Genomic DNA, 12,500 nt, shown 5'->3' with positions numbered 1-12,500 from the left:
GTGTGTATTGGGGCAGGGGTTAGTTTATTTGTGATTGTGTATATATTTTAAAAAATTAGGAACAAACTCCAATTTCAAGGAAGTTGGGACTTTGTGTAAGACGTAAATGAAAACAGAATTTAATGTTTTGCAAATCCTTTTAAACTATATTTAATTGAATATACTACAAAGACAAGATATTTAATGCTCAAACTGATAAACCTTATAGTTTTTTTTGCCAATATTCACTCATTTTAAATTTGATGCCTGCAACACTTTCCAAAAAAGTTTGGACAGGGGCATTCTTACCACTGTTACACCACCTTTCCTTTTCAAACAATCAATAAGCGTTTGGGAACTGGGGACACTAATTGTTGAAACTTTGTAGGTGGAATTTTTTCCCATTCTTGCTTAATGTACGACTTCAGTTGCTTAACAGTCCAGGGATTTTGAGCTTCACAATTTGCCACACATTTGCAGTGGGAGACAGGTCTGGACTGCAGGCCAGTCTAGTATCTGTACTCTTTTACTACGAAGCCACGCTGTTGTAACATGTGCAGAATGTGGCTTGGGATTTTCTTGCTGAAATTAACAGGGACGTCCTTAAAAATAACGTTGCTGGATGGCAGCGTATGTTGCTCCAAAACCTTTATTTACCTTTCACCATCATGATACCTTCACAGATGTGCAAATTACACATGCCATCAGCACTAACACACCCTCATGCTGTCACAGATGCTGGTTTCTGAAATTAAGCGCTGATAACAAGCTGGACCTTTTTGGCCCTGAAGTCCATGATTTCCCAGAACGCTGTGAAATGTGGGCTTGTTAGACTACAGCTCACTTTTCCACTTTGCGTCAGTCTATCTCAGATGAGCTCAGCTCCAGAGAAGCCAGTGGCGTTTCTGGGTGGTGTTGATATATGGCTTCTGCTTTGCATAGTAGTTTAATCTGCATTTCTAGATGTAGCGACGAACTATGTTAACTGAAAATGTTTTTTTTTTAATTGTTCCTTAGTCCACGTGGAAATATCCTTTACACAATGTCTGTTTTTAATGCAGTCACTAAAGGAATCAAAGGTCACGGGCATTCAATGTTGCTTTTTGGCATTGCCACTCAGGTGCAGAGATTTCCCCAGATTCACTGAATCTTTTAATGATATAATGGATTGTTGATGATTAAATCCCTAAATTTCTTGCAACTTTACATTGCGAAATGTTGTTTGTAAACTATTGGACTATTTGCTCATGCAGTTGTACACAATGTGTTGAACCTCGCCCCATTCTTGCGTTTGAACGACTGAGTTTTAGGGATGCTCCTTTAATACCAAATCATGACACCTGCTTCCACTTAACCTGTTTCCCTGTGCAATATCTCTGTAGTATATTTATTTGAATATAAGTAGAAAAGGATTTGCAAATTATTGTATTCTGTTTTTATTTACATTTTATACAGCGTCCCAACTTCATTGGAATTGGGGTTTGTATATTTAACATCTGTTACCGGTAGTTTCTGAATATAACTAGCCTTACTATCCTATGAGACTTTTCTCTGGTTCGTAGGGAGAAAAGATCTATCTAATACATCTCAATTTTACCTGTGCACGCCTTGATGTGTTTTAAAAGTAATAGAGGGTTCAGCTACATGCACATTGCTGATTCTACTTTTTGTGCTACTTATAAAATAAGGGATACATTGTTTACAATGCTGTTAGATGTTCTCAGTAGTGTCAAATGTGGACAAAGGTGTCTTTCATTTTTGATTTTGCTTTACAACAGGTATTATGCTTTTTCTCACTTGTTTCTCTTAATCTCTCATGAACCAGCTGGGAAGAGAGGAGGACAGCCTCTGGAAGGATACAGTACCTGAACCACATCACACGTACCACGCAGTGGGAGAGACCTACCAGGTACATCTGCACAGTGTGTGTGTGTGTGTGTGTGTGTGTGTGTGTGTGTGTGTGTGTGTGTGTGTGTGTGTGTGTGTGTGTGTGTGTGTGTGTGTGTGTGTGTGTGTGTGTGTGTGTGTGTGTGTGTGTGTGTGTGTGTGTGTGTGTGTGTGTGTGTGTGTGTGTGTGTGTGTGTGTGTGTGTGTGTGTGTGTGTGTGTGTGAGTCATCCTTAAGTAATGCACAACAAACTTGACCTTTTACAACAAAGCATTGGGGGAGGGGGTCTATTTAAGTGGTTTTACTTTTCCCCACTTCCCTTTCCAGGACAAAAAACTTCCACTTAGCCAAACTCGCAACACAACAATAACAGTCTGTCGGTAATGCTGTCAATGTCCTGAGCCCTCACCCCACCGCAACACACACTCATACACAAACACACACGCCCATATACCTAAATAAACTAGCCAGTTGGGTAGCCAGGTTTTACTTGGCCCCTGTTCCTGTCTCCTTCCTACTTGGACCACATTAGTGTAGCCGTGAAGGGAGTAAGCAAACGAATAACACCACGCCTCCACCTTCGTACCCACTCTTACTACACATCTCTAGTGGCTCACGGGGAGCCGAGTAGAACAAGGTAGGACAGACAGAAATGGTGAAAAAGGGTGCAGCGGTAGGCCATTATGGAAAGTGGAAATGGTCACGCTGAGAAAGAAGATGAGCAGGTAGGGACTCAGTAGGAGGAAGAAATTAGAGGACAAGTAGTAAAGAGGAGCGCAAGTGCTTGGACCTGGGATAGAGACATGTCTGCTCTAATTGGTTGTTTTCTTCAGACGCAGTGGAATCTGCATTTGCCATTAGGAGCACCAGGAGGAGGCAGAGGGACTTAATTTTTTTTTCACAGATTATATCACAGATATAGTGACTGTTTCACAAAATGACAAAGACTTATTTTTATAAAATTTACCAACTGCAGCTTTAAGAGGAAGTGAAGAAAAACTTTTTTTTTCTTGAATATGCAACAGCAGGTGTGAAAAATAGCATGTAACATTTTAAGTCAATTATTTGTATTTGTTTATAATCTCATGCAAGTATGTAACATGTTAACTGACCAAGTACAAAAAGGGAATATTGTGTTTTCTTGAGGAGATGGTTGTTTGGATGGTAACTAGTTTCTTTTATTCTTCTCAGAATTCTTCACTGGTCCTGACTGATGACAAATGCAATCTGGTTCATTAACTAGGATATAGAAGACACATTGGAGGTGTAGATGGAAAATCAGGGAATGTGGAGGGAGAGGTGGGACATATGAGAAGGGGGAGAAAGAGGACATGGCAGGGAGGAAGGTGTGTGGAGGGGGGTTGGAGGTGGGTTGTGACAACACAGACAAGGTGGTCAGACATGACACACACACACACACACACACACACACACACACACACACACACACACACACACACACACACACACAGAAAGTGTCAGCCTGTCTTTGTTTGTCTGTATTTAGATATGTGTTTGCGGGTCCTGCTGTGAAGTAGCACACAAATGCACTACTTGTTAGAACTTTCTGTTTTCATTTTTGCAACCCATCTTCCTTTATATCACTTTTATCTAAACCATGAATTAATTTTCTTCTTGAAGAATGAGGACACAATCTGTTTTGCAATAATTGCACTATACTTCTGTGTCTGTCTAGACATCACAAGAACACAAAAACTGGCTACACCCATGACTTAACCCCTAGCACACCTATACTACACAGTGACACACTTCTTTGCACCCTTCTCACCCAGGCTCTTGCAAGCAGAAGGAAACATGGACAGTCGCATACACTCACCAGAACTGAAAGTCGCTCACTCATTTAACACACTCAGCCATGCTTTTGTATCTTTATTCATCCAGTTAAGAGGAAAAAAACAATGTATCGTTTTGGTAAAATGCTTTTTTATATATATGTATGATTATATAAACATGTATTTAGAAATTGTAACTTGAAAATAGCGGTTAAGATCACATTGCACAAACATAACCACACAGACCCTCTACTCTTTCCCAGGCCAGCATCTGAGTACTCCAGCCCATCAGGGCGGCCGCTGAGCTGTGTGGTGGACGAGAACACGCCAGTGATGACACCTGTTAATGGGGCCGAGGCCAGCTGCCCACAGGGCGAACCACGGATCCAGGAGAGAAGGGTTCGATCGCAGCGGCATCGTAACTACATGAGTCGAACACACCTGCATACACCGCCAGACCTGCCTGAGGGTTATGGTAAGAGAAACACACACACAGACACACACACACACACACACACACACACACACACACACAGACACAGGTGTTTCCTCTAGGTTGAATGTTTAGCCTGACCTGAAAATCACCTGACTGACTCCAGTCTGATGTTTAAACAAATCCTGGTTACATTTGACACAGCTCAACTTGTCACTTGTGTCTCATTTAATTTGTTCTTGCAAAAATTGCCAGTACATAATCAGTGTTGATCTTTAGATGTTTTTTATAAGATGTTTAAATGCATCTACAGTGCAAAGGTCCCTCTAGCTGGTTGTTGTCAAGGTGTCTAGTCAGGGATAAGTTTACACCTAGGACACCAAGTGAACACTTTAAACGAGCTGCTACATTAGTCAGCTGTAGTCCTGCTGTAGCTTTTACCTCAACCTGAGCATGTGATTGGTCCCTTTTCGTGTGTGTGTGTAAATCTGTTTCTTATATCTTGTTTGTAGCCCGGAGGCAGTGAAAAATTATTCTTTTAATGATGAGTTTAAATGTATGAGTTTAAAGGCTCTTTTTATCCATGTCTCTCTCTGTCTGTCTCACTATCCGTTTTTTGAGCTCACTCACACTTTGTCTACTAACCCTCATCCTCCCATTTCCCCCATTCCCACATTACCACATCATGTCATCTCTTCTCCCAAAGAATGTTTTGTCTTTGCAGACTTATATTCCCACAACAAAGAGAGGTGGGGCAATCAGGGTACTCATAGCTCTGTATGCTCAGAGAAAGTACATTGGGTTATCTTAAAGGAGAATTTAGGCCATTTTTTTAATTAATCTTGGTCGTCATAAATATGCGTGTTGAAAAAAAAAAAAAACGGCCCGAATCAGTGCAGGCAACACAGTAGCTGTAGCTACGTGTACATGCTTCAGGTGAACTAAAACGGCAGTTGCTGGGGCACATTTTAGAGAGCCTTTGTGCCTCTTAACTGACATAAAATGCAGTTAAAATGTCTGTGCAACATGAACAGGGCCCTTACATGACAACAAGTTGCGTTTTCAACTCAGATTTTTAAATTTTCAAACTCAGTTTAAATTCACCTACCCTGCTCCCTGTCTCAATCCTGCTGGCAGCTTGTATTTGTGATAATCATCAAGCCTAGCTAGGAGCTAGTAGCTTCCAGCTACCGGCAGGATCAAGACAGTGACCAGGGTAGGTGAATTTAAATCATGTCTGAGTTGAAAACGCAGTTTGTTGTCACTTTCATGTTGTACATATATTTTTATTGCATTTCATGTCTGTTACAAAGGCTCTCTAAAACTTGCCCCGGCAACTGCCGTTTTAGCTCAGTGGAAGCTCCTATACGTAGTTGCACCTAGTCCGTGTTGCCTGCACTGATTTGGGCTGGGGTTTTTTTCGATAGAAAGTACACGCATATTTATGGCGATCAAAATTAACGTAAAAAATCGCCGGAATTCTCCTTTAATTCTTAAGCTGGTCATACTAACGGCAAGTAAACACATTGGAAAAATATTGCAGGAGCTACACGAGTACATTTTCCAACATTGGAATGTTGTTGTTTTTTCAGAAAAACATGTACGTTTCACAGTATGCAACAGTGCACCCCTCAGTACCCAAAGAGAATATATAATAAATTACTATTTTAATTGTGGTGCAGTATGCCAGTAATTTAGAATGGCACTGTTGGACCTGTGCCCCCTTTGAAATGTCCTGCTGTGTCCGCTGAGGATGGCCATGGTTGGACAAACTGAGTCACTGATACCCAACAGCTAGTGAGCTTTCTTCCTCAGCTGAACCCTTTGAACCAGTGGCTGGGTGTGGTGAGGGAGCGTGAGAGAGAGAGAGAGAGAGAGGGAGTGTGTGAGGGGGGAAAAAGAGAGGGAGAGGTGGGTAGGAAATGAGTTGTGCCAGTAGGAAGTTTGGGTGGGGGGTAGTGATGGATTAGCTGGTGCATATTCACACATGGACACCATGCTGTACCAGCGTACACTGTGTGCCAACATTCATACTCCCACTCTCCACTCATCCAGGAGCTGGATGGAACAAGATATTCAACAAGCCAGTGATAAACCATTCTCTTCAGATTTGTTTTTGCTATCCCCGGGTCCCCCCATTTTTTTTTTCTTCACTTGTTTATTAAGAGTATATTAATTTGATGGGTATGTAATAAGTGGTAGCATTTTCCCTTCCATTTCTTTTGGTTTTGGAGATTAACGGGAAAGGATTACTTCTAGAGCAACCTTTCAAGAGTAAACAAAGCAACCAGTATGCATCAAGGAATTCTGTGCAAGGAAAAACACTAATGGAAGTCTTTTGATAAATTTCCCTCACATTTCCCATATTTCCCCATCCTTTTGGGATAGGCCTACTGGAGACTGGAGAGGAACTAAGTGATTACATTGGCGGTGGTGCACACCTTAAGAAACTCTTGTCCCTGCAATTTGCCTATCATATAAATTATAATCAAATAAACTTCCCCTTCTCAAAATAACACAAACACACTGTTCATGCTTGTACCCATCAAGACTAGACACAGAACAGCAACCGTTCACAGCTTGTTTTAGTGATGTTTTTGATTTTTATGACATTAACTCCAATTAACTAACTCTGTTTTAGAGCAAAGGACAACTCAGCAGGGTCAAGTCTACTTCCTCCACACACAGACTGGAGTCAGCACCTGGCATGACCCCCGGGTGCCCAGGTAACAGTTTTTCTGTCTTTATTGTCCAGATTTGTATGTATTGTAAAGCACTTTAAAAGTTTATTTTGATAAATGTTATAAAGAGCTATTGACATTAGCATAATTATCTCAACAACACAATGTATTTAAGGCACGTGATAAATGCTGTACTGTGATGTCAGCCTGTATTGTTTTAATTCTAATATAAAACCTGACACATATTCCCAAAACTAACGGGACCAAACTGGACTTGATTGGGCTGGATCCGACTTAATTTCTCACTTAATTGCTCAGGATTGTGTTATTAGTCATATGTCAGGCTCACTCCAGGTCAGCCAAACTAATGACCTCTATGTCCGATGTGGAATTTGAATACAAATTTTGGACAGATGTTAAGTTGAACACACCAAGGCTAGTGGTTCTGCATTCAATCAAACTTTCACCAACTCTCAATAGCCCACTAGTTTATTCACCAGAGACTTCAAGCACTGCTATTGCTTTACATTTTTGGCCATGTTTTGGTGTAGCTGCTGCTCAGCAATGAAGCCAATTAATTTAACATCCAACTCAACAACTGCAACCTTTGGGTTTGGTCATTTTGGACAAAGCTTCTAAAATGACCCAGTATGTTGTAATGAGTGCAGCAAGGCATGTGCCTTGTCCCTGACTGATGTGTCCTCACTTCACATCAGGGACAAAGTACTCACACACACATGGACAAGTTGTCCTTAGGCTACAGCATTGTCCCAAACCAGGGCTTACTGTAGGTTTCTAGTGACAGGATGTCAGTGTACAGGAGAGAAGACGAATCAAGAAATCAGAACACATACTTTATCAGAAGCATAATGGCAATGTTAATGTTTTTCATGCTCTTTGGTCTATTAAGATCTCCAGTCTAGTTGTCTGATTAAATCTGGAATCAACCTGTTGTAAAGGAAAAGTCATTACTGGTACATATGAATGTTAACACCAAGTCATATGTTATCACCTATACCCGGTTTTATCACATTTGTTATTTAAAGGATAACATTTAGATACAATAATTACATTATTCTTCATTCAAAATAAAAAAAATGTTGAAAGTGTTCTGTGTTATTGCAATGTGTAGTGTGTTAAAAGCAATTGCCTACATTCTACTGCTACTCACCAAAGAACTGTAGAAAAGCAGCTAACAATGCATCATACCTAACAGTTGTTAAAATGTAAAACCACAGCAGGACGAGGCCTCCAGTTCAATTTTGCACCTCAGTCAAATCTGAACTCTACAAAGAACAACAACTTGAGCAACTCTAATGGTTTTGATTTTCTTTGTTCAGGGACCTAAGCAATGTGAACTGTGAGGAGCTGGGCCCACTGCCACCAGGCTGGGAGATCAGAAACACAGCCACAGGTCGCGTCTACTTTGTTGACCACAACAATAGAACAACACAGTTCACAGACCCGCGGCTATCTGCTAACCTGCATCTAGTACTCAAGTAAGCGTATACATCATTGATGCATTTAAGCCCTAAGAACAGGACATTCAAGGAGACTTACCTGGCTGTGGTTTAGATTTGTGTTACCAAGGCAATTTTAAAGTTGAGCTTTTTCCAGTATTTGTATCTTTTTCAAAATGTACTGCTGTGTTGTTGTGTTGTTGTTAAAAGTCCCCTCTGCCCTGAGTACTTTAACTAGTAGGGACAAAAACACAGAGATCCACAATACTTACCAACCAAGGTATTCAGACTTTGAAGCCATTTAAAATACCATGTACCCTCAGACAAATTCAGCCAGCAAGTAGTTTGATTTATTTGTCAGAGGAGTTAACTGTGATATGTTAATGAAGGCAAATGAACTAGAAAAGAAAATCAGGACACAATTCCTTAAAGAAATGCAACAAATGAGCTTATGCTTTAAACCAGACAGTCACATAGTGGTGTTCATGTACATACTATGCCCATGTGATGCATTTTTTAGACTTTAAAGTCTAAAAAAGAAAAGCTCAGATGGGTCAATCTGGAATCTTGCTCCTTATGAGTTCATAAGGGGCAAGATTATCTCCCTTTCCCCGCTTTGCCCGCCCAGAGAATTTGGCCCACCCATGAGAGAGAGAGAGACACATCATGGCTTTCAAACAACCAAAGTAGCAGTTGGTCAAGGCCACACCCCTTGCCTCCATCTTGTCCCCCTTTAGCTAGGGGAGACTGTTATATATATATATATATATATATATATATATATATATATATATATATATATATATATATATATATATATATAAAAGCCCTTTTTCAACAAACGGTGGCGTGTTTCTTTAAAACAAGTCCTGAAGCACAACTGTACTGTCGGTCCTTGTTTTATATTATGTTAGCAGGCTTGTTAGCAGGTTAGTGTTTTTTTAAAGTAGCTTCACACTACCTCTACCCGTCCTGGGAATGTACATGATGACTCCAGTCTGGGGGCCCTGGAATAATCTGAAGAGAGGGAAATGCTGTTTAGGAATCTATGATACGCACTGCAGTCACAAATCTATTAGCAATGAATATATCTTCCGTAAGAATATCACTGATTGCTGTGTTGGTTTCATTCATCTGACTTTATATTTACGGCTTCTCTTTTTGTCCTTTCCCCTATCCTCTGTCTGTCCTATTTTTTTCAATCTACCGTTATTCTGTTTCTTTGTGTCCTATTCACTTGTATCCTTTGTATTTCTCTTTCTGTCCTTGCCCTTGTGTGTCTGTTCTCACTGTTCCTTTTTTAATCCGGTCCCATGCTGTTTTTCAATGCTTCAATCCTCTTCTCCGTCATTAACATTCTTTTCGGGCCATTTTCTCCCTCTTTGTTTTTCTGTCTTTTCCTCCCTTCTCTCCTCCTTATTTCTCGTACAGCCCAAGTCCAAATGGTTCCCGTGTGGCCATGGACAGCCAAAACACTAACCTCAGGTAACCCACACACGCATGAAGACAATAAACTCTATAAACATACATGTACTTGCACATGGTCTATGACATACTGGACATGCATGTGAACAATGCAGTCAGCACACACAGGTTTACGGATGTTTGCATGCAGTCCCCCCAGCTGTCTGTATAAAGCATTTTTAACAGCCAGTCACTCAAAGCTTCTCACCACACACACACACACACACACACACACACACACACAGTTACACTGTCATATGAGAAAATGGTGAGTGTGATACTTTTCCACTGGGGAATGTTTATGTATATGTGCATACCCTTCCTCAGGGTTGACTTTCATGTGGATGTCATTCAACACAATGGCTGGCTGTCCGCTGTCTGTGTTGAGGGCGGCCAGTTCATCTTTCAGTGTTTTTGCGCTGTCTGTCCGCAGTCTGTCTCCCCTGAACATCCACTTGTAGGCAGCTAAGCCTGCAGAGAGGCCTGATGAAGTAGACCTTATTCAGGAAAACAATACTAAACACGCATTATCACAGCAGCTGTTAGCTTAGCAACACTCGTTTGTGTGGAAGGAACCTGAATGTTTTTGTGAATCCCCGATATGATATTAACTGAATATTAGGATTTCTCTTCATGTATTTTGGCTGTCAAGGAGCTCCCTGTATTTGCTGCCTGTGCCAGTGTGTGAGGGAGGAATAATTAGAACGAAAGGAACATAGAGAGATGTAAAGATTTTCCCCTTTTCTTTTTTTAGTGGAAATTCCTAGTCAAAACCTCTTTCAATAACAGCGGCTGGCACGATAGACATGTTTGAGAAATCAACATCTGGTCATTTGGACAAATAGCATCCATGTGTGTCAGAACAGCCCCTGGTTGTGAGTTAAAACTCAGCTATGTTATCCAGTCAGTATCATTAAGTGCTTGTTTGACTCCTTATTAGGAGAGATTTAAGGGAGTCCAGGCAAAATTCTGGAACTTTGAAAGGTCAAAAGTAACAAGCTCTAACTTCTAATGTAGTTTTCCATGATGTACACTGATTATTGAAAACAAAATCATTCACACTATATGTACAATTCGTGCCACAGCATATATATCATTATTAATTAATACCTCTGCTGAAGTGGACAGCCCTGCCGTCATTAAATGCTGTGTGTGGCAATATCAACGTGCAATATCGTTGAAGAAAAAGACCGCTCCGGCAATGTGAGTCCGTCTCTGTACTCAAATAATGTGCCAGATGAGGCAAATGTCTGTTGTTACTCCACATTTCATTTGTGGTATTTTGTTCTAAACGGTCACATTTTAAAGGAATTTGTTCATAATTGTCCTGCTAACAAAAAAATGCAGACTAATTTTTTAGTGGCTAAAACACTTTTTTCTCATGCCTTTAGAAACCATGTTTTGTCTTTAAAATCAGAGGGTGTGGAACAGATTTGACATTACATTGTGAGATGGCAGGTTGCACCTCAGTCTCCTGATCCTCCAGGATGCATCTTAGTTTAAATGGGACTCAGACAATGGGCGGCCTCTAGCTCACCCAGTAAAAGTTGGCTGAGTCTTGCAGTGGCCCGGGTTCAAATCCCACCTGCGGCCCTTTGCTGCACGTCATCCCCCATCTCTTTCCTCCTTTAATGTCTATCCACTGTCACTTCATAATAAAGGGAAAAGCCCCCAAAAATAATCTTTAAAAAAAAGAAAGACAGCCCTGTTGCCATTGACCTTAGACTAATGAAGGCCTAGAATTGTCAGACAGTCAGACACCGCTACATTACTGTGGTCTGCCACACTGTCTGTCACATACTTAGCTTACTCCCTTGCACCAGATCCTAGTCTGAAAGATTACATCAGTGTTTGCTGAAGGTATTTTTAGTTGCTGCTGGATTTAGGGTTAGTGGGCATCAGCAGGTATTTTTCCAACCAGGTCATAAATCTTCTTGACATCTATATCAACATTTGCGTTAAAGTTTTAGGAAATTATTATTATATATTAAATTATATTGGGTACATTATGGGTGTGTGGTTTATTTAACCTGTTAAAAAGACATCTTTTATATGTATGTATGTATGATTGTGTGTGTGTACATATGTATGTACAGTACAAGCCAAAGGTTTGGAACAACCTTTTCATTCAACGCGTTTTCTTTATTTTCAAGACTATTTACATTGTAGATTATCACTGAAGGCATCAAAACTATGAATGAACACATATGGAATTATATACTTAACAAAAAAGGGACTGACTGACCGTCATTTCTTAAAGTAATGCTGGACGCTCGTTTTTTCTTTACTTAGCTGATTGGTTCTTGCCATAATATGAATTCTATAAGTTGTCCAATAGGGCTGTCGGCTGTGTTTCAACCTGACTTTTGCACAACACAACTGATGGTCCAAACTCCATTAATAAAGCAAGAAATTCCACTAATTAAACCTGACAAGGCACACCTGTGAAGTGAAAACCATTTCGGGTTACTACCTCATGAAGCTCATTGAGAGAAGGGTTTGCAGTGCTATCAAAAAACCAAAGGGTGGCTACTTTGAAGAAACTAAAATATAAGATATGTTTTCAGTTATTTCACTCTTTTTTTTTTTTTAAGTACATAATTCCATATGCATTCATTCATAGTTTTGATGCCTTCAGGGTTCATTTACAATGTAGTCATGTAAATAAAAACGCATTGAATAAGAAGGTGGTTCCAAACTTTTGACCTGTACTGTATGTATGTAATGTGTATGTATGCATGTATGTATGTGTGTGTGTGTGTGTGTGTGTATATATATATATATATATATATATATATATATA

General features: G+C 40.2%; 1 protein-coding gene across 1 annotated transcript in view; it reads left to right on the top strand.

The window, feature by feature from the left end:
- Nucleotides 1-12,500, top strand: part of LOC117936438 (E3 ubiquitin-protein ligase SMURF2-like) — a 59,358-nt gene that overhangs the window by 34,491 nt on the left and 12,367 nt on the right. Inside the window, exons 7-11 of the mRNA XM_034859450.1 lie at nucleotides 1,805-1,888; nucleotides 3,923-4,134; nucleotides 6,734-6,818; nucleotides 8,114-8,272; nucleotides 9,665-9,718. Of these exons, the coding sequence (XP_034715341.1) occupies nucleotides 1,805-1,888; nucleotides 3,923-4,134; nucleotides 6,734-6,818; nucleotides 8,114-8,272; nucleotides 9,665-9,718 (594 nt within the window). The remainder of the gene's footprint in view (nucleotides 1-1,804; nucleotides 1,889-3,922; nucleotides 4,135-6,733; nucleotides 6,819-8,113; nucleotides 8,273-9,664; nucleotides 9,719-12,500) is intronic.

This window comes from Etheostoma cragini, chromosome 2 (genome assembly GCF_013103735.1).
Source record: "Etheostoma cragini isolate CJK2018 chromosome 2, CSU_Ecrag_1.0, whole genome shotgun sequence".
Classification (NCBI taxonomy): Eukaryota; Metazoa; Chordata; class Actinopteri; order Perciformes; family Percidae; genus Etheostoma; species Etheostoma cragini.
The sequence above is the reverse complement of the archived record's forward strand: the minus strand, read 5'-3'. Positions and strand labels throughout refer to the sequence as shown.